Here is a 27,536-nt window from a genome sequence, read left to right as displayed (position 1 = left end):
GTGATTTAAAGGCTCTTCTCAAACACAAGAAGAGAGCCTTCACAGCAGGGGATAAAGAGAAGTTGAAACATGCGCAGAGGGAGCTAAAGGAGAAGATCAAGGTTGCTAAAGAGGAATACAGAAGAGAGCTGGAGAACTAGTTTGGGCAGAGCAGCACATGGGAGGTGTGGAGAGGCATGAAGAACATCACTGGCTTCAATCAGCCTAGATCTAGAGCCTTGGAATGCAGCCATGAATGGACTGAGTTAAACCAAACACAAAGTACACTGCAGATGCTGTGGTCAAATCAACACGTACAAACAAGTTGGATGAACTCAGCGGGTCGGGCAGCATCCGTTGAAATGAGCAGTCAACATTTCGGGCCGAGACCCTTTGTCAGGACTTAAACCAATTCTTCAGTAGGTTTTACAATTACTCTCCTGTTCACAACCCGTTCAGCAGTTCCAGGTGCTGAGGCACCAGTGCCTTCCCTCCTCCCTCCTTCAGTTCAATATGTGGATAAACAACACAGGCAACCAATGTCTACATCCCCTCCTTCTCCAGCACCTACAATCCACACCTCCACATACAACCTGCTATCATTTCTAATTTCACCTCCCCTGATCCCATCTTCCACTAACTCTCCAGGTACTGAGCAGGTGAGAAGGGCTCTGGAAAAACCCAGACATGACAAAGCATTGTGACAGGATGGGGTGAACCCCAAGGTCCTGAAGGAATGTGAGGAGCAGCTGTGGGGAGTTCTCTAGTGCATTTTTGATGTGAGTCTCAGCCTGGAAAGGGTCCCGACTGTGTGGAGGACATCATGTGTGGTCCCAGTAGCCAAGAAAGGCCAACCAAAAGTCTTGAATGACTACCGTCCGGTGGCCCTGACCCCACACATCATGAAGACCCTAGAGCGGCTGGTCCTGGCTCACCCCCAACCCCTAGTCAGATCAGCCCTTGATCTCCTGTAGTTTGCCTACCAGGAGCACATTGGAGTGAATGATACTGTCCTCCACCTGCTCTACAGAGCCTACTCCCATTTGGGTAAGTGGGGCAGCTCCGTTAGGATTATATTTGTCACGGCCCTGATCATTAATCCCGTATCTTGCTCCTAATTTCCTTTGATTGTGCCACGATTCTGACCATTAATTTCCCATTTGCTGCTAGCTCTCTTTGATGATGGCACACCTGGTTTCCACCAAGGCCTGCAGCATAAGAACCCCGACATCACAACCACTAGTCACCAGATCATTGGTTTTGCCTGCGTGGTGATTAACGTTTCCCAACCGTGCGTTGCTCCAGTTTCAATGTTTACCTATGAAGCTCTGTGTCAAGCTCCCTCCTGTTTGCTGTTCATTGCAACAATATTTTTGGATTTCTCATGTGCCTTCAATACCATACAGTCCTCATTTGTGGGGGGAAATCTCTATTCAATGCAGACTGGCACTTTCATTGTATCCTGGAGAATGGACTACCTGACTGGCAGACCACAGTTTGTGCAGTTTCAGAACTGTGTGTCAGACATGGCTATAAGTTGCAATTAGGCCCCATAGGGAACTGTATTGGTTTCCTTCCCTTAGACTTTAGATACAACACTGAGTCACGTCATCTGCAGAAATTCTCTGATGACTCAGCAATAGTTGGCAGGATGGAAGGATGAATACTGGACCCTGGTGGAGGACTTTGTCAAATGGTACAAGCTGAACCATCTGCAGCTCAACATCAGTAAGACAAAGGAGATGGTGATGGACTTTAGGAAGACTAAGCCTGCACTGCTCCCTGTTACTATTGATGGTGAGGATGTGGATGAGGTGAGGATCTATAAGTACCTGGGGCTGCACCTGGATGACAGACTTGAGTGGAGCACCAACAGGAGGCTGCGTACAAGGGCCAGAGTTGCTCCTACTTCCTGAGGTCTTTCGGAGTATGCAGACCTCTCCTTCACATGTTCTACCAGTCTGTTGTTGCCAGTTCAATCTTTTATGCAGCGGTGTGCTGGGGCAATGACATCAACACGAGTGATGCCAACAGGCTGAATAAACTGATTAGAAAGGAGTTATAGGAGTCAAACTGGAATTGCTGGAGGCTATGATAGAACAAAGGACCCTGGCATTTCTGGACAATATTTCTCACCCCTTGCATGCCACCCTGGCTGAACAAAGGAGCACTTTTAGCAATGCAGATGACATGACTCAGTGTTGTATCTAAAGTCTCAGGTATACGGGGTAAACAGGAAGGAAACCAGTACAGTCCTATGTGGGTGCAAATGCACTGCTCTAAAGAGGGCTATATGAGGCCATTCTTACCCTCGACCTTTAGGCTTGGTAATGAGACAACCTATAACCGGGGAAGTAATGATCCCCCTCCTGTTAGACTGCTTGAGATAACTTTTTTTTATTCTTTCCTACTTCTCTTCTAATATTTGTATATTTGTATATCTGTACACTTGTAATGCTACTGTGACTCTGTAATTTCCTTTGAGATCAATGAAGTATCTACCTATCTATCTAAATTTATTTTTTTGAACTTTGAACAATTCTGGCCACTTGTGTATCCCAAATTTTCACATGTATTCCAATGCTGGCCCAGAGCCAAAAGATTCTTGCCCAACCGACTCTAGCTCTTTACATTTGCTGTTAGCTGTGTTGGTATGGTGGATCAGCAGTTGATGTGGTCAGTAGGATCAAGGAAATAGTTATGGACTTTAGGAGGAGGAAGACAAGGGAACACACACCATTCCTCGTAGAGGGGTCAGCAGTGAAGAGGGTGAGCAGTTTCAAGATCCTGGGTGTCAACATCTCTGATGCCCAGGGCCCAGCATATTGATGCAATTGTGAAGAAGGCACACCAGTGGTTATATTTCATTAAGGGTTTGAGGAGATTTGGTACATTACCAAAATCTCTAGCAAATTTCTACGGATGTACCGTGGAGAGCATTCTAACTGGTTGTATCATCACCTGGTATGGAGAAGCCATTGCATGAGATCAAAAAAGGTGGCAAACTCAGCTTTGGGCAATGGCCTACCCACCATTAAGGATATATGCCACAAAAAGGAGACATCCATCATTAAGGGCCCCCATCACCCAGGACATGCTCTGTTCTTATTAGGGGAGGTAAAAGAGCCTGAACATACACTCCCAATATTTTAGGAACATCTTCTTCCTCTCTGCCATCAGATCTCTAAACTGCCAATGAACCAATTCATGGACACTACCTCATTCCTTTTGGAATAACACACACAAAGTGCTGGATGAACTCAGCAGCTCAAGCAGTATCAGTGGAAAGGAATTGAAAGTCGACATTTCGGGCTGAGACTCTTCATCAGGAATGAGTGTTGACCGTTTATTCTCTCTATATTGTGGGTGAAACTCTTAACAACATTTTTATATGCGATCAGTGGCCACTTCATTCAGCAGAAGATGTACTTATTAAAGTAGTCACTAGTGTAAGTATGTGGTCTTCTATTGCTGCAGCCCATCCACTTCAAAGTTCGATGTGTTGTGCGTTTAGAGCTGCTCTTCTGCACACCACTGTGTAACGCGTGGTTTTTGAGTTACTGCTGCCTTCCCGTCAGTTTTAACCAGGTTCTGGTGAACTGTCCCAGCCTGAGACATCGACTGTTTATTCTTTTCCATAGATGCTGCCTGACCTGCTGAGTTCCTCCAGCATTTAGTGTGTGCTACTCTGGATTTCCAGCATCTGCAGAAACTATTGTGTTTCTTTTTATTTTTGCTCTCTTTTTGCACTACATGTTTAATTTACTTTTTAACATGTTTCTTGTTGCAATTTATGGTATTTTTATGTATTGCACTGTACTGTTGAAACATAACAAACTTTGTGACATATGTCAGTGATATTAAAACTTCCTCTGATTATACAGTTTTACAGTAATTCCTATTATTACTGTCTTGGTTACAAATGTTATTCACATTTAGTGGGATGTGTTTAGCAGTAAGAGTTCTCTTTTGCAGTATCTTCCACATCAGGCAGAGCTAAACTATATCCCTGTACGAAAAGGGAAAATAATTAGTCAACCAGGTTTGCCATGTCCCAGGCTTAGCTGGAACTGTCAGTCTTAAATCTTCTAAAATTGCTGTGAGTATTCCTGAGGCATCCAAAACTTATACATTCAGAAACTAAAGAATGATATTAGGATCGTTGTAAAACATTTCAGCCTTCAGGAATCTTCCCTTCCTCCCACAAACTCATTATATCTGAGCTTGGCAGCATCTTGTTTCCCACTTAAGATGATATCTTTGTGACTTCTCCCATCTGAGGGCTGTCTCGCCCTGGGGTGATTTGTAGGTGGGAGGGTGGCTGTCCTAGGGAGCACAAAGAACTCGTTTGTTCCCCGGCTGTGCAAAAATTAAACTGTTGCTATTCAAACATATTCAGATGCTGTGGGGAGCCACTAAGAATAGGAAATACTTTTCAGAAACTTTCCTTTGGCTATGAAGTGTTCAAAACCTTTCCGAGGATGTCTTAAGAATTTCTTAATGGTTTTTTGACCTGTCTGCTTGACATTTGATTCTGTCCTAAGGAGAGCTTTTCTGGCAATTAATGTACAAGGGGTAATTGGTACGTCCGTGGCCTGAGGTAGAAGGAGCCAATTTTAGAAAACTAGCACATTTATTTTTCAACATACTCCCCTCCTACATTTACACACTTATTCCAGCAGTCGTGGAGCACATGGATTTTGGACCTCCAGAAAGTGTCCACAGCAAGGGTGATTGATAAGTTCGTGGCCTAAGGTAGAAGGAGATGAGATATACAGCTCTCATTACATGCACATGTAACTCAACTCTTTGAGTGATTATGCAGAAAGTTTGGTTAATAATTCATCTCCCTCTACTGTAGGCCACAGACTTATCAATCACCCTTCGTACGTAGGCCTGTCGGTACTGCAGGACTCACTTTCAAAGACTCTGCAACTCATGATGTTTTCAGGATTATTTATTTATTTAGTTCACATTCAAGTTTAATTGCCATTCAACCAGACACAAGAATACAGCCAATGAAACAGCATTTCTCTGGGACCAAGGTGCAAAATGCATAACGAACAGTCACTCACAGTACAGGGTACCTATAGCTTATGTAACTATGATAGCAGTAAAACATACAGTCATAAAAAATAATTAAAATCATAATAATAATCTAGCCCAGTTCTTGACTATCATGTCCTGTAGATTGATGGTGCATGGATGTCGACCTGGTGCCATGTCATTCTTGCCTGTGGCCATCAAACTTTACAACTCCTCCTGCGGAGTGTTAAGCACCCTGAGCCAAGAGGCTGGTCCTGGACTTATTTCCACTTGGAATAATTTACTTAATATTATTTAATTATTTATGGTTTTATATTGCTATATTTCTACACTATTCTTGGTTGGTGCGACTGTAACTAAACCCAATTTCCCTCGGGATCAATAAAGTGTGTCTGATTCTGATTCTGATGTTTCTGCAAGAACAAGCGTGCAGCAGTTCCTCGTCAAAAATAAATCCATTTTTCTTGTGGTTGCACAGTTTGTCTTCTTTTGCACGTTGGTTGTTTGTCAGTCTTTGTGTGCAATTTTCATTGATTCTATTGTATTTCTTTGTTCTACTGTGATTTCCCACAAGAAAATAAATCTCAGTGTAGTATTTGGTGACACATACATACTTGGTTAATAGATTTACTTCAGAAATTCTTGAGCACAGTTTTCAGCTTCCCAGGAGAGAGATTATAAGGACATAAAAATAATTTGTGTGTATTTTTTCAGCTGCTTTGACCACTTCAATTCATTGGTTTTAGATTTTTTTTCAATGAGGAAAAAGTATTAAGAAGTCAGCAGTTGAAGGTCTGGTAACAAAGATTTCAGGAATATGTCTGACAAAAATTGGCACAATAAGTCACACTGTCAGTCACTGGAGAGAGAGCAGAAGCCGAGATAAACTCTGCTTATTCATCCTCAGTAATTATTATCCTGGTCAACCCTGTGAAAATTTTAAACGCAAGAAGTTCTTCAGATGCTGGAAATCCAAAACAACACACATACACAATGCCGGAGGAACTCAGCAGGTCAGGCAGCATCCATAAACAAACTGTCGAGAATTCAGCTGAAACCCTTCTTCAGGACTGGAGAGGAAGGGGGAAGATCAAGTCAAGTCAAGTCAAGTCACTGTTATCGTCATTTCAACCATAACTGCTGGTACAGTACGCAATAAAAACAAAACAACGTTCCTCCAGGGCCATGGTGCTACATGAAACAACATAAAACTACACTAGACTACGTGAAATAACACAAAGCTACGTTAGACTTCAGATCTACATGGGACTACATAAAGTGCACAAAACAGTGCAAGACAATACAGCAATTAATAAACAAGACAATAGGCACAGTAAAGGGCAAATTACAATATAATAATAAATGATGCAAATATAAATGTAAACAATGTAAGCGATGTTTTAGCAGGAATGGAGAAATAAATGAGTAAAAATTGCAAAGGGAGCGAAGATGCTAGAATAAGAAGGTGGTGGGGAGGGAACTAAGGATAACTAGATGGTGACAGGTGAAGCCAGGTGGATACGTGAAGAGGAAAGAATTTGATAGGAGAGGAGAGTGGACCGTAGGAGAAAGGAGGTGAGGTCCCAAGGGAAGTGAGAAGAGGTAAGAGGCCAGAGTAGGGATCAGAAGAAGAGTGGAGGGTGAGGGAAAAATATTATTAGTGGAAGGATAAATTGATATTCATGCAATCAGGTTGGAGGCTATTCAGATGGAATATAAGGTATTGCTCCTCCATCCTTAGGATGGCCTCATCGTGGCACAACAGGAGGCCATGGACTGACATGTCGGAATGGGAATTGGAATGGGAATTAAAATATTGGGCAAATGGGAAGTTCCACTTTTGGAGGATGGACCGGAGGTGCTCGATGAAGCGGTCCCCTAGTGAAAAAGGCATTCATTAGACAGCAGTTTTGGGCCCTTTAGTCAGAGAAGAGAGACAAGGAGGAATTTCTTTAGAGAGGCTGATGGCTGCACAGTTCCCTCTAAGCTGCGTGGATGCATGGCCGTGCAGTAAATGCTCCCATGCACATGGCCTCTGTTGCTGCACAGCTGGCATTGGGCGCAGCTAGAAAAAGCTTATGAAGCGTGAACGATTTTCTTTGTTGTACTGCATTTCGTTATATCCTTCAATTAATACATAAAATCAAAAGGTAAGCTATTTTCCAATTTGCTTTCTAAATAGTCTGCTATTACAAAAAAAAAATCACTTGCAGTACTGCACAGTTTCCAGGCCGTGTAAAAATTTCCTGTTCAGGGCAATGGTTGGTCTGTGCAGCTGTAAGAAAGAAAATAGAGAGAATGTTGGACATCTGTGGAGGCCTGAAATGTCGTCTGTTCATTTCCCTCCAGAGATGCTGTCTGACCTGCTGAGTTCCTCCTTTTGTGTGTGTTACTCAAGAATTCCAACATCTGCAACATTTCTGGTTAATTCACTGTGATTCATGAGGTTGGGAAGCCTTCATAAACACACTCTTTTCTCTCCCTTTCCAGGCAGAGGTGATGATGAAAATGTGGCTGTTGTTCCTTGCAACCACCCAGGCTCTGTTTCTCACCGGCTCGGGCGGACAAGCTCAGAAAGGTAATGCAGGCTGCTTCATCATTGCCAAAAGACTTAAAATCGAGATAAGTGATCATTTCGTGGAAGAGTTTGACTGTCAGTGACAAACACAGATGAGATTAACAGGGCAATGGTTCTGCAAAACAGCTCAAACATGAAACTTTGCACAGCACTTGGAGCACGTGAGAGAACTAGAATATAAAAGCAAGAATGTAATGCTGAGGCTTTATAAGGCACTTGGTCAGAGTGCATATGGAGTATTGTGAGCACCTACGACAAGATAAAGCTAATTTTCAATCTCCTTTCATCTTCAATTGGCACATGTACATTGAAACATTGAAACATACAATGAATTGTGTTGTTTGTATTAACAACCAACGCAGACTGAGATGAGCTGGGGACAGCTTACGAGCCACACTTCCAGCACCAACATAGCATACCCACAACTCTCTAACCCCAACCCGCGCATCTTTGGAATGTGGGAAGAATGCAGGGCATCTAGAGGAAACCCACATGGACACGGGGAGGACGCAGAAACTGCTTTCAGACTGTGACAGGAATTGAATTCCAATCATACAACTCATGCTAATTGCTATGCTGCCATGCAAAGGATGTGCTGGCATTGGAGATTCCAGAGGAGGTTTACAAGAATGATACTGGCAACAAAAGGTTAATGTATGAGGAACGTGTCGTGACTCTGGAGTTTAGAGGAATGGTGGGGAGGAAATCTCATTGAAACCTATCAAATACTGAAAGGCCTAGATGGTGTAGATGTGGAGAGGATATTTACAATAGTGGGCACAACTTCAGGATAGAAGGATGACCCTTTAGAACAGAGATGAGGAGGAATTTCCTTAGCCAGAGGGTGGTGAATCTGTGGAATTCATTGCCACAGATGGCCGTGGAGACCCAGTCATTGGGTATATTTAAAGCTGACGTCAATATTTTCTTGATTTGTGAGGGTGTCAAAGGTTATGGGGAGAAGGCAAGAGAATGTTGAGTGAAAATAAATCAGCCTTGATGGAATGGTGGAACAGACTCGATGGGCTGAATGGACTAATTCTGCTCCGCTTATGGTCTTATGGCTTAGTTGTGCACACAGCAAATGACAGGCACACACCCACATATTCATACAGTGTACATACCTGTGAGATTGTTTTAGGTTCTGTCTGCAACAAAGGGTCACAGAGATGCGTAGAGTGGAGACAAGACAGAAATTTACTTCGAACTTTGTATCAGACGCAGTCCAGATGAAGAGTCTCAGCCCGAAGCATCAACTATGTATTCCCCTCCATAGCTGCTGCCTGACCTGCTGAGTTCCTCCAGCATTTTGTATGTGCTTCCTATATTGAATAATGTCTGCTCTTCTGAATGGTTTGATTTAGCTGGAAATAGCTTTAGATTGATCTGAAGTTCTGAAAATAGCTGTATCCTTTTGCACTCTTCTTTGATCTCTGTGTTTGTCAATTGCGAGGGCCCCAGGCTCCAGAATACCCTCTCCTACATCTTGACAACTTATCCTTATACTTCTGCTTGAATCTTCCCTCTATGATGAAAGTTTTGTTCCCTATTACTGTACACACAGTATACTTGGGGTAGATACAACACAGCATAAAAGACCTTCTAAGACCTTTCCACCAATTATGAGGCACAGGATGGCATGGCAGCGTAGCAGTTACTGTTATGTTATTACGGCGCCAGATGTAAGATCAAAGTTCAAAGAAGTTCAAAGTAAACTTATCATCAAAGTACATATATGTCGCCATATACCTGAGATTCATTTTCTTATGGGCATTCACAGCTGCATGATCAGGCTTCAATACCCGCTGTTCTCTGTAAGAAGTTTACTGCTCCTCCCCCCATAACCACGTGGGTTTCCTCCCAAGTTCCAAGGACGTAAGAGTTAGGGTTAGTGAGTTGTGGCCATGTTCTATTAGTGCCAGAAACTTTCCCAGCACTATCCTCACTGATTTAATTTGATGCAAAATGTCACATTTCACTTTGTTTCAATGTACTTTGGGCAAATACAACTAACCTTTTAAATCTCAGCTGTTCCTGAACCTGGTGGTGTGGGATTTCAGGATTCTGTACCCCCTGCCCGATGGTAGCTGTGAGAAGATGATATGATGGAGATGGTGGGAGACGTTGATGGACGCTCACCAAAGAGGTCATCATCGACAGGCTCCTCTCCATTCTGATTTGGAAATACACTCAGTGGCCACTTTATTAATTACTTCCTGTACCCAGTAAAGTGGCCAGTGAGTATATATTCATGGTCTTTTGCTGTTGTAGCCAATCTACTTCAAGGTTTGACATGTCGTGCATTCCGAGATGTTCTTCTGCACATCACCATTGTAATGTGGGGATAGTTGAGTTACTGTTGTCTTCCTGTCTGCATGAACCAGTGTGGCCATTCTCTCTCATTAAGAAGGCATTTTCACCCACTGAATTGCCTCTGACTGGATGTTATTTTGGTTTTTTGCACCATTCTTTGTAAACTGTAAAGCAGGGGTTCCCAGGCTGGCATCTATAGTACTGGTCCATGGCATTAAAAAAGTTAGGAACCCCTGCTCTAGAGAACGTTGTGTGTGAAAATCCCAGGAAATCAGCAGTTTCTGAGATTATCAACCACCCCATCTGGCATGAACAATCAATACATGGTCAAAGTCACTTAGATCACATGTCTTCCTTAGTTTGATGTTTCCTCTAAGCAACCGAACCTCTTGACCATGTCTGCATGCTTTTATCTTTGAGTTGCTGCCACATGATTGGCTGATTAGATATTTGCATTAGCGAGCAGGTGTACAGTTGTACCTAATAAATGTATATTATACACTGTGCATATAGTACTGTTTGATGTCACTGGCTTTAAATCTGGGAACTGAGAGCACTGTGGACAGCTTCAAGAGATTTTCTCATCACCATTTTCTCAAGGGTAATCAGGAACCTGAATTAAATGTAGGCTTTGACAGCAATGGCCCAATCCCAAAATTAAACTGTAACAAAAATCAGTCTGCACATGGGAAAAGTAACACAGATCCAGTTTCTCAGACTTTAACCTGCATCTCCTTGCGTTTCAGCTGTCTGCAAAAACATCTATGCTGCTGATATCGTCTACCTCGTGGACGGCTCCTCCAGCATTGGCAGGGTCAAGTTCGAGCAAATCAAAAGCTTCATTGAAGCAACAGTTCAACCGTTTGTTAATGTGATCAGTCAAAGCAAGGTCAGAATCGGTCTTGTCCAGTATAGCGATGATCCCAGGTGAGATGCTGCTCAATATTTCAAATGTGTTTTAAAAAAAAAGATTGGAGCTTGATTTGTCAGCAGTCTGATGCATTGAAGGAAACTTGGTTTGCAGGGGTGTTGCCACTGGCGTGTAACCTTGGATCTCAAATTTGTTCTGGAGTATAAATAAGAAGGCAAAGAGATTATTTGCATTTCTGCATTTCAATAGCACAAGAATATCCGTGTTTTTTTTAACCACAAGTGATTCTGCGGATGCTGGAAATCCAGAGGAGAGCACACAAAATGCTGGAGAATCTCAGCAGGTCAAGCAGCTCCTATGGAGAGGAATAAGCCATCGATATTTCCGGCTGAGATCCTTTACCAGGACTGGAAAGGGAGGATCAGAAGCTGGGGGAGGAGGGGAACACAAACTGGCAGGTGATAAGTGAGGCCAAGTGAGGGGGAAGGGGAATGAGTGGGGGAGGGAGGGGTGAAATAAGAAGCTAGGAGGTGATAAGAGATACAGTGTTGAAGAAGAAGGAATCTGATCAGAGAGGACAGTGGACCATGGAAGAGAAAGAGAAACCAAAGGAAGATAATGGGCTAGTGAGAAGAAAGGGGCCCGTTTCTGTGCTGTAATGTTCAATGGTTCAATGTTCTATGATGGGAAATAGGAAAGGAGAAAGGGGGGAGGGGTAAAAATTACTGGAAATTAGAGAAATCATTGTTCATACTGTCAGTTTGAAAGCTACTGACATGGAATATGAGGAGCAGATACTCCAAGCTGAGAGTGACCTCATTATGATAGTAGAGGAGGCCATGGTGACAGACCGGAATGGGAATGGGAAGTCAAACTGAAATGGGTGACCGTTGGGAAATCCCACCTTTTGTGGCAGATGGAAAGAATGTCAATGCGACAATACCCCAATCTATGTCGTTTTTTTAAAAAAGAAAATTCCTTGATGTTTTAGCCAAATGGGACATGGGATCCAGTTTGAAGAGAATAAGATCCCTGAAACACCAGATCAGATAAAGGCTTGTGTCTGCATATACACAACAGAACAGAAAATATTGGGAGCACTCAGCATGTCAGGCAGCATCTGCAGGAAGGGAAACAGTTCAGAGTTTCTAGGGGAGAGAGAGGGTGGTATGTGACTTGGAGTGGAAACTACAGTGGTGATGTCCCATACCTGCTGCCTTTTCACTGGAGGCAGTAAAATTTCTCAATAAGCTCATCATCTATGAGGTATGGCTCATGTTGGAAGTCCAGCTACCATTGGCCACCATATCTAGTTCATCCCAGAAGTGTCAGATGAATGAATGGTCATTAATTTGGTAAAGGATATTGGCTACAAGACTGAGAAAACAACCTTTTCACTGTACAGTCTTCATCAATGAAATAAGGGCATAAAGATGTACAACCCTTTCCCCAATGTAACTGATCTCACCTATCACCTCTATCTTGTACTCCTTCTCCTCCCCAACCTTCTCATTCTGCCATTCTACCCTTTCTTTTCAAGCCCTCATGACGGATCTTGGCCTGAAAAGTTGACTGTTCAACCCACTCCATAGATGCCACCTGACCTCCTGAGTTCCTCCAGAATTTTTTGTGTTTTTCACTTCATCTTTAAAGTTTTCCTCAAACAAGTGAAACGTGGTTTAATAATCACAAAACATTGCAAATGTTTTTGCAATCTAGACACTTGAAAATCTCACACCCACATCAGTACATTTCACGGATCTGGTCAAAGTTGCCTTAATGGACTTTGCATCTGTCCTGACTTCACTCTGGCTGCCATTTTTCAGGCCGTCGCAGTGATTCATAATTGAGTGTCCAGTTCCGGGTGCAAGTCACTAGTCCCACTGAGATTTGAAGAAGCCAAGACGGCAGGCTGGGAGAACAGGCTGTTTGTGGCTTTTAGGCTTTGGGGATTGCATGGTTACTGAAAGGCAATGAATGCTTTCCTTTTTAAACTAAAGATGTTGTTCAGGCTAGTAGGAATCTGAGTGAATCATTCAAACCCCAAGGACAGATTGGTTGGGAAATTCAAAAAATTAACTGTTTAGAAATTACATTTTGCTTATAGGTGGTGAATTTGCTGTTAAAGCTCTGAAAATTTAGTAATTATAAACAAAATATGCAGGCATTTTCCTCCAGTTTTGATGCAGTAAAGTGCAGCCTACATGATTTCCCCTTAGCAACACTGCAGCTGCTGCGTCATGGCCGCTAAGCATCATGGGAAGTGTGTCAAGGTAGATGCGCCATGACAGCTGCTGCATCTGGCTGCCATGGAGAGAAGGGAAAACATGGGAGAATGGGGAAATAAGGTGCCTGGTTACTTCTTTCACCTGTATTTATGAAAGTGATCTGATCATATTGAAACATAAAATTCTGAGGCAGTAGGCGCTGAGATGATGGTCCCCCTGATGAGGAACCTAATCCAGTGGGTGTAGTCTCTCAATGCAGTGTCTTCCATCTAAGATGGAGGCAAAGACCAAATTTTATCTCAAGGAGTTTTGAACTTTTGGAATGATCTACCCCAGAGAGTAACGTTTCCCCTAGTTTAATTTTTACACAGGTGCGTGGACCAACCATTGCTCTGAGCTAGAAATTTTTACATGGCCTGAAAACTGCGTGGCACTTTAAATGAAGGGTCTCATCCTGAAGCATTTAACGTTTACTCTTTTCCATAGATGCTGCCTGACCTGCTGGGTTCCTTCAGCATTTTGTGTGTGTCACTTTGATTTTCAGCATCTGCAGATTTTCTCTTGTTTGTGGCACTTTAAATGTTCTTTTGTCATTTCATTTTTATTGATTTTCAAATAAAGAATATACAAATTGGAGGAGGAGTTTAGCAAGTAGATAATATAAAAGACATATAACCAGCCAATAATAAAAAGAGTAAGTATATAATGTCAAAATCAAATAGGTAAAATATTATGCTGTTATATATACAATGGTCAAAAAAAAACCTACAACTCCTTATAGCAATCATAAACAAAAAGATTGGAAATTTTATTGATAAAAAAAACCCCACTAACTAAACTGAAACAAAAAAAAGGAGAAAAAGGAAAGAAAAAGAAAGATTGGGCAGTCCAATTGAGGATAACATTAGAAAAAAAGAGAGAAAAAAAACACATCCTTCCAGTCATCTCCGATCCTTCATGGATAAGGATTTTCCCCAAAGAGAATAAAGAAAAATAAATATATAAAAATAGATTAAATCATTTGAAAATATTGAATAAAGGGTCGCCAGACTTGTTCAAAATTAAAGGATGTATCAAATGTCCAGCTTCTAATTTCCTCCAAGCTTAGACATGACATAATGGAGGAGAGCCAATGAAAAAACAGCAGATGGGTTAGATTCTTTCCAGTGTAGCAAAATAGCTCTCCTAGCCAGTAAAGTTGAAAAAATTATCACATGTTGGGCAGAAGCAGACACTGCTTGCTTCCTCTGGAATAATCCCAAAAATTGCTCTAAGTGGATTAGGTTGAACATCCATGTCTATAACTTTAGATAATATTGCAAACACATCCCTCCAAAAATTATTTAAACTTACACATGACCAAAACATATGGGTTAGAGTGGCCACTTCTGTGTTACATCTGTCACAAATAGGGCTTATATTAGGAAAAATATGTGCCAATTTATCTTTGGACATATGGGCCCTGTGTACTATCTTAAACTGAATTAAGATATGGCATGCGCAGATAGATGAATTATTGACTAAATAATAAACTTTACTCCATTGATTATCTGAAAGTGAATGTTGAATTGCTATTGCTCTTAGAGATTCTCAATCTGTGCAGGGTATTAGGAGAGCAGATAAATTACATAAGGTTTCGTTATACACCGATGATTTATTACTTATCTATGTTATCTATATTTATGGAATTTGGTACTTTTTCTGGATATAAACTTAATTTACATAAAAGTGAATTATTTCCTATTAATAATTATTCTGATTATTATGATCAAGTACCTTTTAATATTGCCAAAAACCATTTTACTTACCTTGGTATCAAAATTACAAAATATTTTAAAGACCTATATAGGTAGAATTTCTTCCCTTTAGTTGAATATACTCAACAGGCACTTTCTAAATGGTCACCTATGTCAATGCCATTGATAGGTCGAATAAATGCTATAAAAATAGTTATTCTACTGAAATTTTTATATATATTTCAAGCAGTTCCCTCTGTTGTTCCAAAACCATTTTTTGATAAAATAGACTCTCTGATTTTGTCTTATGTTTGGAATAATAAAAGCTCTAGAGTGAATAAACTTTTATTGCAAAAATCAAAAAAAGATGGAGAATTGGCTTCACCAAACTTTAGATTTTGTTATTGGGCAATTAATATTCATTATATTACTTCTTGGATTTATGATATAGACGACCAAGATCGCCCTTCATGTTTATAGCTGGAAGAAAATTCAGTAATGGGGTTTTCGTTAGCTTCTTTATTAGGAGCTTTTCTTCCATTTTCGCTCTCCAGAATAGGTAGACAAGCTCTCAACCCTATTGTTAAACATACTTTAAAAATTTGGTTTCAATTTCGTCGATTTTTTGAATTAAATGATTTTTTATTTTCTAGTAATATTTATTCTAATTTCTTTTTTAAACTTTGTATAAGGCTTTTTTAACATGGAAAATTAAGGGAATAAAAACTTATTTAGATTTGTTTTTACAAGACTGTTTAATGTCTTTTTCACAGTTAATGGATACATATGATAACTGTAATACACATTTTTTCAGATATTTACAAGTTAGGAATTTTTTACACGATTTTTTATCGAATTACCCCTTGGCCTGCTCTTTAAATTTGGCTTATGCTATTTTTCAGTTTAAACCTTTTCAAAAATGATTAATAGCTATCATTTATAAAGGGTTAATGAATGCTCGCATGTCGCCTAATGATAGGGTTCAACGCACCTGTGAAGTTTTTTTTGTAATAAGCCTACTATGAATATTTAGAATAAAAATTGAAAAATCACCTACTTTTGATATTATTCATTAATTGAAGGGCATAATGAAATACAGTACAACAAAGAAAATCTTTCATGCTTTATAAACTTCTTGACTGTCTTTATTCCAGCCGCGTAGCAACAAAGGCTACGTGCGTGGGAGCGTTTCAGTTACTGCGTGGCTGCTCATGTGTGTGGGTTAAAGGGAACAGTGTCAGAGAGTTTTACAAGCTAAAGAATGAGTCCAATGATTTTTGGGATGTTGAGGGTTAGGAGGAACATAGCAGAGTATGGTGTTATAGTCAAGAACTAGTGGAGTGATGTAGCAGCATCAATGGGGTGAATGGTAAATCTTTGGCTCATTAAAACACTGGAGAAACTCAGCTAGTCAGACAGCATCTGTGGAAGGAAATGGATAGTCAATGTTTCAGGCTGAGGCCCTTGACCTGGCTTGTCAGATGACCAGAAACATTTATTAAAACATTTCTCTCCATAAATGCTGCCTGACTTGTTGAATTCTTCCAGTGTTTTGTGTATAGCTCCAGATTCCAGCTCCTCCAGGCTCTTCGTCTTTCAAACTCTGACTTGTGTTTCTTCCATCATGAAATCATTAACTCTGTTGTACCATGTAATGTATTACAATTAGGGGAAAATTACATCAAGTTGATCCAGTGAAATTCCTTTTGCTGAGGTCAGAAGAGTAATAAAGTTGGCTTTGCCCACTTACACCCCTTAAAACATAGAGCACAGACCGCAAGACAGGTCCTTCAGCTCATGACTGTGTGTAGACTTTTTAACCTACACTATGACTAATCTAAAGCTTCCCTCCCACCTAGTCTTCCATTTATCTAACATCCATGTACCTGCCTGAGTCCCTTAGATGTCCCTGAAGTATTTGCCTCTATTGTTACCCCTTGCAGCATATTCCACACATCCACCATTCTTTGTGTAAAAAAAAGTCTACCTCTGACATTCCCCCTTCCAAATATCTTAAAGTTATGCCCCTTGTATTAGCCATTTCTGCCTTGGCTGTCCACACGATACATGCTGCTTATTATCCCGCACACCTCTATCAAGTCACCTCATTCTCCTTCGCTCCATAGCTCACTCAGCCCATCTTCATAAGGCATGCTTTCTAATCCAGGCAGCAACCTGGTAGACCTCCTCTGCTCCAAATTCTCCACATCCTTCTGATATTGAGGTAACCACAAATGAACGAATATCCCAAGTGCGGTCTAACCAGGGTTTTATATAGCTGCAACATTACCTCACAGCTCTTGAACTCAATCCCCACATTAATGAAGGCTGACACACCAGTTTCTTAACCATGCCATCAACTTTCAACTTAAAAACCAACTCAAAGCCCTTCTTAGCCTGGCTCTGTATCTGTTTCTCTTCAAAGGGTTGAGTTCTCCTTTCAAGATTTTAACACAGGAGTCCAGGTGCTACACGCAGTCCGCAACCTCCATTACAAAGGTGGGAACACGAGGACGGGGGCTGGCCTGAAATACGTAGCAGACAACTTCTTTGGATCTTCCAGACTGAGGCGTCCAGTTCCCAAGGTACGTGAGAGAAAACGCTTCTCTGTAAAAGTTTCTCCCACTAAATATCTCCTGTGTCTTAATAATATCAGTCTACCTCATTATGACTTTGTCTACCTCATTGTTGGTCCACACTGCACTCTCTCTGTAACTGTAATTCTTTATTCTGCATTCGGTTACTGATTTCCTCTGTACCACCTCAATCACTGTTGTAATGAGATAATCAGTGTGGATGGAATGCAAAACAAAGCTTTTCATACCCGCTGTGACAATAATAAACCAATTTACCAATTTTAGGAGTCTGAATGGCCTATAGGGTAGGTTCTTCTGTTTTGGTTGTCAGATCTGGCAAGGTAAGGAAAATCTGCTTTGGGCATACAGTATGTCCTTAATCAGTGAGCGCACTATCAGAACAGCATATCTCAATGGAGTTGAGTTGCATTACTTCTCAGTCTGCTCGATGGCTATGGGTTCAAAAGAAGTGCTCTCCTCCCTCTGTGCCAATTTGCTTCAGCGTGAGCTAGGTCTTATGGTAACAAATGCAAAAATGCAGTAAACATCAAAAGGGTCTTTAACCTCTTGTGGGCTGATGTTTTTTGTGTTTAGATCGCTATCTTGATAACCGATGGGAAATCACAGGATAACGTGAAACAGCCAGCCTTAAAGTTGCAGAGCCAAGATGTTAAATTATTTGCGGTTGGTAGGTTCTTTGTCCATTTACTTGGGTGGTATTTGTACACTGGAGGTATCCGTGGGTCCGTGAGCCCGCTGGAAGTCGGTGGCCCCGAGGCAGACTGTCCTGGGGTTGGAGACCCATTCGTTTGTGGGTGGGTGGGTGTGGAGAAAAATGGTTGTTTTGTTACAATTGTTCTGTTATTGTTGTCTGTGTTGTTCTGCTGAATATTGTGGGCATGCTACGTTGGCACCGGAATGTGGGGCAACACTTGCGGGCTGACCCCAGCACATCTTTAGGTTGTGTTGGTTGTTGGCATAAACGACACATTTCACTGCATGTTTCGATGTACAGGAGCTAAATCTGAATCCGAATTGAAGAGTAATTTCTGGTACTGATGCTCGTTGGTGATGAGGCTGATGGCTCGACGTTCTCTTCCCTCCACTCCAGGGATTAAGAATGCTGATAAGCAGGAACTCGATGAGATTACCTCAAAGCCTACCAAGGATTATTCCTTCTTTGTGACTGACTTCAAGATCCTAAAAACTCTCTCGCCGCTGATTTCCAAGAGGGTTTGTTCCACGACGGGGGGCACCCTGGATGAAGTAGGAGGTAAAGATGGAAAACACATTGTGGGCCTGTTCAATGTGTTTAGCTGCTTGCAACATGGGGCTCTTACTAGGGCATTGGGAACATGCACGTGTGCTGGGATTCTCATTGCTTACGGGCTGTTTAAATTTATTTGTTTATTTAGCAAAACAGTGCGGAGTAGGTCCTTCCAGCCCTTCGAGCTGTGGCACCCCAGTAACCCCCGACAAGCCCGATTTAACTCTGACCTGGTCACAGAACAGTTTACTATGACCAGTTAACCTACAGTAACTGGTACACGTGGCCAAGTGGTTAAGGCATTGGTCTAGTGATCTGAAGGTTGTTAGTTCGAGGCTCAGCTAAGTCAGCGTGTTGTGTCCTTGAGCAAGGCATTGACACCGGTGCCAAGTTGTATCGGTGCTTGGACAACATTGGTGGCGTGGAGAGGGGAGACTTGCAGCATGGGAAACTGCCAGTCTCCCATACAAACCCTGCCCAGGCCTGTGCCCTGGAAACTTTCCAAGGCTCAAATCCATGGTGTCTCGAGACTAACGGATGTCTATTACTATTATTTGGACTGGGGGAGGAAACCGGAGCATCTGGGGGGAACCCCACACATTCCACAGGGAGGATGTACAGAGATTCCTACAGGCAGTGCCAGAGATGAACTCTGAACTCTGATGCCCCAGGCTGTCACAGTGTCGCGCCAACTGCTTCGCTATTGTAGCACCCAAAAACAGACAAGAGCTTTTGTGGTAACATTAATGAGCTGAATGATCTGTTGCAAACTACCCATCCAGATCCAGCACAGATTTGAGGACTTAGATTATAGGACAGGTTAAATAGGTTAGGACTTTATTCCCTGGTACATGGGAGAATGAGGGAGATTTGACAGAGATATGCAAAATCGAGGGTATAGATTGGGTAAGTGCAAGCAGGCTTTTTCCACTGATGTTGGGTCAGACTAGAATGAGAGGTCATAGGTTAAGAGTGAAAGGTGAAATATTTAAGGGGAACCTGAGGGGAAACTTCTTCACTCAGAGGGTGGTGAGAGTGTGGAATGAGCTGCCAGCACAAGAGGTGAATTTGGGCTCAATTGCAATGTTTAAGAGAAATTTGGATAGGTACATGGATGGGAGGGGTATGGAGGGCAATGGGCCAGGTGCAGGTTGATGGGTCGAGACACAATAAAAGTTTGACATGGACTAGAGGGGCTAATGTGGAATAGTGTTCTATGGCTTTATTAGAGTAACTGCTCTGCCCTTGACAACAAGAAATTGCAGAGAGTTTGGGACACAGCCCTGTTCATCAACCGATTCCTCATTCCTTCCACTAACTCCTGCTGCCTTGGGAAAGCAGTCAATGTAATCAAGGACCTCTCTCCCCCCTCCCATGCAGGCCATTCCCTCTTTTCACCCTCCTATTGGGCTGGAGATGGAGAAGCTTGAGAATATGTATAACCAGGCTCAAGGACAGTGTCTTTTCCACCATCATACGATTGTTGAATGAGCCTCTTGTACACTAAGGAGAAGATTTTGATCTCCCAATCTACCTCGCCGTGACTCTTGCACTTTGTCCACCTGCATTGCACTTTCTCTGTAACTGTAACTATATTCTGCATTCTGTCTTTTTTTTCATTTATCTGTTGTAGTTCCAGTTGTGTATAGAATGATCTGTCTGGATGAATCAGAATCAGGCTTATGATCACTGACACATAGTATGCCGTGAAATTTATAGGAAAGAGTAAACACTCAATGTCGCGGGCCGAGACCCTTTATCAGGACTGAAAAGGAAGGGGAGAAGTTAGAGTAGGAAGGTGGGGGAGCAATAAGTACAAGTACAGAAGTGGCAGGTGAGAGATGAAACCAGGAGAGGGAGAGGAGGTGTAGTAAAGAGCTGACTTCCTCCCCCTCTCCTGGTTTCTCCTATTACCAGCTACCTTGAATGTCTTCCTCCCCCACCTTCTTACTCTGGCTTCTCCCCTTCCTTTCCAGTCCCGATAAAGGGTCTCGGTCCGACACATTGACTGATCACTCTTTTCCATAGACGCTGTCTGGCTTGCTGAGTTCCTCCAGCATTTTGTGTGTGTGTGTTGCTTTGGATTTCCAGCCTCTGCTGACCTTTTTGTGTATGTGGTGTTGTGAAATTTGTTGTTTTGCAATAACAATACTGTGGAATACATAAAAAATATTTCTGCAAGTTACAGTTAGAAACGTATATACTGAATGGTGGATCCCAGTTAACTGGGACACATTGGGACCAGTACATTTTGGCCCAATTAAGTGGCTGCTCAATTTGGATGTCGCTGATTTATTATTCTTCTCAACTCATTCCCCTGCCTTTTCAATTTAACCTTTGACTCCTTACTAATCAAGAACCTATCACCATCTGCTTAAATATACCCAATAGCTTGGCCTCTACAGCCATCTGTGTCAATGAATTCCACAGATTCACTACACTAAAGAAATTCCTCCTCATCTCTGTTCTAAATGGATGCTCTTAACACCCCCAACTAATAGAAACATCCTCTCAACGCCTACTCTACCTAGACCTTTCAACACTTGGTTTGCCACACAGAGCACCTCATCATACATTAACCTTGGGAAAATGACTCATAATTTAATATGTTTAAATCAGGTCACCGTACAGCATCCAACTTTCCAGAGAGAACAATCCAGTGTTGTCCAACCTTTCCCTAAAGCTTATACACCCCAATCCAGGCAGCACCCTGGGGAACCCCTTCCAAAGCATCCGCTTCACTCCTGTAATGCGGTGACCAGAACTACACACAATACTCCATTTGTGGCCTAACTAAAGTTTTGTACAGCAGCGACATGACTTCATGACTTTAGAACTCAATGTGGAAGTCGAACATTTTTTGTTCTCTGTCATCAGCCCTTCTTGTTAAGGTGCCTTGTAGGTTTAGCCACTGATGCACCATCAATAACTGTCAGAGACTGAGGCTGGTTATTTGAGTTATTTCTTGTCTGCTTGAACTGGTTTGGCCATTCTCATCTGACCTCTGTCATTAACAAAGCATTTTCACCCATAGACCCGCCACTAACTGGATATTCTTTTTGTTTTTCGCACCATTCTCTGTAAACTCTGTAAACTGTTGCGTGTGAAAATTCCAGGAGATCAGCAGTTTCTGAGATACTCAAACCACCCCGTCTGGCACCAACAATCATTCCACAGCCAAAGTCACTTAGATCACATTTCTTCCCCATTCTGATGTTTGGGTCTAAACAACAACTGAACGTCTTGACCATGTCCGCATGCCTTTATGCATTGAGTTGCTGCCACATGATTGGCTGATTAGATCCTTTGCCAGGTTATCAGGTATCTTCTGCTACTGACCCACAAAAACTCATGAATTGGACTTCAAATGGATCCTGTATAAGGTGCTCATAGTATGTAAATGTCACCATATCCCATCCTGAGGTTCATTTTCTTGCAGGTATTTACAGGAAAATACAGCATAATTTATGAAAAATTATACATATTGTGGTGTTCATGGGTTCATGAACCATTCAGAATTCTGACAGCAAGGGGAAGGAACTGTTCCTGAATCATTACGTGTAGGTCTTTTAGATCTTGTAATTCCTATCTGATGGTAGAGAAGAAGGCATAACCAGGGATGATGAAGGATCAAAATTCAAAGTGCATTTATTATCAAAGTGCGTATAAATCATACAACCTTGAGATTCATCTGCTTACAAGCAGCCACCAAGCACGAAACCAGAAAGCACCCAAGTTAAAAGAAAGTCCAACGCCCAAAGTGCAGAGAAAGGGAAAAAAAAGACACAAATCATGCAAACAGTAAAAGTAAGCAACAGCATTCTGAACCAAAATGAGTCAATAGATCTGGAGCAGCTGGAGTAGGCTCATAGCCTCCATCTCAGTTCATCACACAGCGAAACAAATTACTACAAAGCTCCTAAATTATCCTAAGTGATGGATAGTTTGTATATGTATAATTTTTCATAAATTATATAGTATATACTACCTTGATGTTGCGGATACTTTAAAACAAACCAAAACCACACAGAGACTAAGCACGGGAGTTTGACACTGTATGATGCATTCCAATACGTAATGAAATTCTAAGTCACAGAAAGTATGTTCGATCTTTTATTAAGAAACCTGCAAAGGTGAACAATCTTGTAATGATAAAAAATTAATGAAACTAAAACTAATAATATAACAAATAAGCGGTCTGAGCATATTCAAAGGTAATTAGCATATTGAAATATAACTGCCGGAGCCATGAGTCCTGTACTGTGTGTTTATTTTGTGTATTATGGTGATTAGTTACATTAATGGGAGCATGGTAAAAGCAAAGGGAATAAATCACACATTCCTACTTAATTCATATCAGTTTGTAGTTTGGGACCACGGAGGCCATGTCTTTACTGACCACTGAGATAACACTCAATAATACTTAATTGTACGCTTGCTAATAAAGGATAAGAACAGGGAGTCTGACTCTTTGGAGCAATCATCGGAGCTATAGGTGCATCGTGTAAGTATAACAGCTCCGTCTGAGATCGCAGGCATGTGGCAATTGTTTTGCATTGGTTTTGGATCAACTTGGATCAGTTTTGCCATGATAGTAACTAAGTGAAATGTTCTTAAAGAAAATTATTCCCTCAACCTATCCCCTGTTCTAATCAGACTGAAAACTGAACTAAAGACAAAGTGTGATTTTGCCACTATACTCTTCGAAGTTACCTCATCCCAACCCCACCCGACAGATACCCATAATAAACACGCAACACAAAATACAAAACAGACAGGAAATATATACATGGCTCCTGCACCCAGAGATTCATTTACTTGCAGGCATTTACAGGCAAGTACAGAATTACATTAGAATTTATGAAAAATTATACATAATGAAAGACTGACAAACAACCAACATGCAAAAGAAGACACACCATGAAAATAATAAAAGTAAATAAATAATGTTGAGAACATGAGGTGTAAAGTCCTCGAGAGTAAGTCTGTAGGTTGTGGAGAAGTTCACTGTTAAGGTGAGGGATGTTATCCATGTTGGCCAGAACCTCTCTATTTTCCAATATGAAGGATGTATGCTTATGAGTGGTAATGTATATTGACTGTAATTTTAAAAGGCTATCAATTTGTGTCCAATTTTGAAATTGTTTAATTGCTGTTTCTCTTAGCTACCCAAGTGCCCGGGGGCCCCTCTAATCTGATCTTCAGTGACAGAAGTTTTGAATCGATGCAGATTCGCTGGACTGCAGCTGTGGGACCTGTGACGGGATATAAAATCCAATACACTCCTCTCAATGCACTGGGTTTTCCGATCACAGCTGAACTCCAAGAGGTGAGCATTGTACATTGACAGCATGCGCCTCCAGACCAAAGGTACGAGTACAAGTGGGAAATACTGGAGATACTCAGAATCAGAACCAGGATTAATAACACCGATGTACGTCGTGAAATTTGTTGTAATGTGGCAGAAGTACATTGCGATAAATAATAATCAATAAAAATTATAAATTACCATTTAAAGTAGATATAAAAATTAAATTAATGAAATAGTACAAAAAGAGAGGAAAGAATAATGAGGTAGTATTGATGGGGCTGGCTGGTGGTGTCGTGGCATCAGCACTGGACTTCAAGGCAGATGGTTCCGAGTTCAAACCCAGCCTGGTCCCAACCTACTCCGTATCTTGCCATGAAAACCCTATGAGGTCATGAAGAGTAGGGTTCGACTAAAATGACTGAACAACAGTCATTGTCCATTTAGAAATTAGATGATGGGGAAAGAACCGAGGTAATGCCTCAGAACTAGAGAAGGGAGAAAACACGAGATAGAAAGCAGAGTGATAGAAATACAACAAGTGGCCATTTTATTACGTATGTCCTGTGCCTAATAAAGTGGCCACTGAGTGTACGTTTGTGGTTCTTTGTTGTTGTAGCCCATTCATTTTAAGGACAAGCATGTTGTATATTCAGATACTGTTGTATCTGTTGTGTGGTATTTGAATTAGTCACCTTCCTGTCAGCTTGAATTAGTCTGCCCGTTCTCCTCTGAACTCCCTTATTAACAAGGCATCTTCACTCACTGGATGGTTTTTAATTTTTGCACCATTCTCTATAAACTCTAGAGACTATTGTGTATGAAAACCCCAAGAGGTCAGCAGTTTTTCAGATACTCAAACCACCCCATCTGGCACCAGCAATTATTCACAGTCAAAGTCACTTGGATCACATTTCTTCCCCATTCTGATGTTTGGTCTGAACAACAACTGAATGTTTTGACCATGTTAGCATGCTTTTATGCACTGAGTGGATTGACTGATTAGATATTTGTAGTAACGAGCTGGTGTACAGGTGTACCTAATAACGTGGCCACTGAGTGTAAGGGAATACAGCACAGCAGGGGCTGTATTTCATTCACAGTTTGAGGGGATTTGATATGTCACCAAATACACTAGCAAATTTCAACAGATGTTAGTGGAGAACATTCTAAATATTCTACGGTCTGGTATGGAGTTGCCACTGCACCAGACAGAGAGTTGTAAACTCATGGGCACTCGACTCCCCAGCACAGGGACATCTGCGGAAGGTGATGCCTCAAGAAGGCAGCAAACACGATTAAGGACCCACACCGCTCAGGACGTGTTCTCTTCTCATTACCAGCGTCAGGGAGGGGGTACAGAAGCCTAAAGACACACACTCAACATTTTAGGACAGCTTTTTCACTTCCACTACCAGGTTTCTGAATTGTCCATTAGCCCATGAATGCTACCTCACTATTTAGCTCCCTTTTTGTACGACTTACTTATTTATATTTGTAATTGTACCTTATAGTTTTTACTGTATTGCTCAGTACTGATGTCACGAAACAGCAATTTTCACAACCTATGTCCATGATAATAAGATACTGTTCATTACACTTCTGGCTTTTAGGGCAGCAATGAAGGTCCTCCATCTCTGGTGGTGTTCAGGGCTTCCTTCATCATGTCAGCAGCTTCCTCTCGGTTTTCACCACTGTCAGTCATGCAAGTCCTGGGTGGAGACTCAGGAATACCCAGATGTAGAAGGATCCTTCATTGCTGTTTCTGCAACAATTTTGTTTGATCAGTCAGGGTTGTTAGCCCTGTGCTGAACCCCCAAACCTGGAAGACCGGTGGACCATTCTTAGTCTGTCCTCTACCCTTTGACCTGTTTGGCATAGGTGACTCTACGTAAAGCCCTGACTCCAGCTAGCATAGCTCTCCAGGTCACTGAGATACACAAGCCTCCGAACCCAAGGACAAGGTTGTGATCCTCTTGGAGGTAGTGATAAAAAACCTAATTCTGAGGCATAATCTTGAGTCCTCTCTGAAACAACACTGAGTCACCATCTCAAAGCCATCATTGTCCTGTCTTCCACTTCATTCTTCATTGAATGTTTTGCTTCAACAAAAGACTTCCAATCTTAATTTCAGCCCCCAATAATTGCAAACATCTTTGCATCTTTTCTGCCCCTTCACGTTTGCTCCAAAACCCATTGACCTTCTCGGTTGTAGAAACTACAGGTTTTATAGACATAAGAGGATTAAGTCTTTAATTAGATGATTTCACAAAGGTGTAGATCAAGTGGACAGAAAACTCTCCAGAGTCTCTCATTTATGGACTACGTATACACTTCTTGCTGCCTCAGTAAAGCAGCTAGAATAATCAAAGACCCTACCCACCCTGGACGTTCTCTCTTCTCCCCTAGGCCATCGGGCAGAAGATACTAAAGCCTTTAAACACGTACCAACAGGCTCAAACTGCTGTTGTCAGACTCTTGAACAGACCTCTTAATGATAAGGACTCTTGACCTCACAATCAACCTTGTTATGATTTTGCACCTTATTGGTCTACCTGAACTACACTTTCTCTGTAGCTGTTACACTTTATTTTGCATGACTGTTGTTCTACCTTGTTCTACCTCAATGCACTGTGTTATGATTTGATCTGTACAGACAGTATGCAAGAGAAGTTTTTCCACTATATCTCTGTGCATGTGACAATAATATTCCAATTCTAGTTGGAACACTGACAAATAAGGCAGGAATATTGTAGTGAGGTTGGCTTTTACTAACCATGGGGCTTGTTCAGATCAGCTGAAAAACATTGGCTGCAGTCTACCTTCACTGCAGGACTTGCATGTGTCCAGGGCAATGAAGCAGACGGGAAATATTGCAGACACTAACCACCCAGCAAATAGGGTTTTCCTAAAAAAAAATCGTTCATTCAGTACGTGCCATGTTGTATGCCAATAGGCAACCATGGTCTTTCTTTGACCATGACTGCTCTTGGAAAATGTTTCTACAGAAGTGGTTTGCCATTGCTTTCTTCTGGACAGTGTCTTCACAAGATGGGAGACCTCATCCATTATCAATACTCTTCAGAGTCTGCTCACCATCAGTGGATGCATAACCAAGACTTGTGATGTGCACCAGCTGCTCATACGGCCATCCACCACCTGCTCTCTAGGGCAATTAAAACTAAAACATCACACCTTCTTTAAAGAATTTTCCCCCAGGCAGTTAATCTGATCGACAATTCTAGTTAGCCTTCACCACCCTTTTTATTACCTCTGTCACTGCACTGCTCTGTTAACATGTTATAACACCTTTTATAATGCTGTTCACATTGTGAGCACCTGATGCTTTTTATGCACTTATGCTAATTTTCCTCCTTATCCATACTTTAACCTTTAAGTTTATTTTTTATATAATTGGCCTTCATCAATCATGGGATTGAGTTTAAGAGCTGAGAGGTATGTTGCAGCTATATAGGACCCTGGTCAGACCCCACTTGGAGTACTGTGCTCAGTTCTGGGCGCCTCACTACAGGAAGGATGTGGAAACTGTAGAAAGGGTGCAGAGGAGATTTACCAGGCTGTTGCATGGATTGGGGGGCATGCCTTATGAGAATAGGTTGAGTAAACTCGGCCT

At 41.7% G+C, this 27,536-nt stretch overlaps 1 protein-coding gene across 1 annotated transcript in view; it reads left to right on the top strand.

Moving 5' to 3' along the window:
- col7a1 (collagen, type VII, alpha 1) overlaps positions 1-27,536 on the top strand; it is a 320,662-nt gene that overhangs the window by 33,065 nt on the left and 260,061 nt on the right. The window contains exons 2-7 of the mRNA XM_059943970.1: positions 7,516-7,603; positions 10,663-10,843; positions 17,177-17,336; positions 17,922-18,015; positions 18,439-18,600; positions 23,760-23,923. Of these exons, the coding sequence (XP_059799953.1) occupies positions 7,525-7,603; positions 10,663-10,843; positions 17,177-17,336; positions 17,922-18,015; positions 18,439-18,600; positions 23,760-23,923 (840 nt within the window). The 5' untranslated portion in view covers positions 7,516-7,524. The remainder of the gene's footprint in view (positions 1-7,515; positions 7,604-10,662; positions 10,844-17,176; positions 17,337-17,921; positions 18,016-18,438; positions 18,601-23,759; positions 23,924-27,536) is intronic.

This window comes from Hypanus sabinus, chromosome 19, assembly GCF_030144855.1.
Source record: "Hypanus sabinus isolate sHypSab1 chromosome 19, sHypSab1.hap1, whole genome shotgun sequence".
NCBI lineage: Eukaryota > Metazoa > Chordata > Chondrichthyes > Myliobatiformes > Dasyatidae > Hypanus > Hypanus sabinus.
This window is presented reverse-complemented; position numbering and strand designations above follow the sequence as displayed.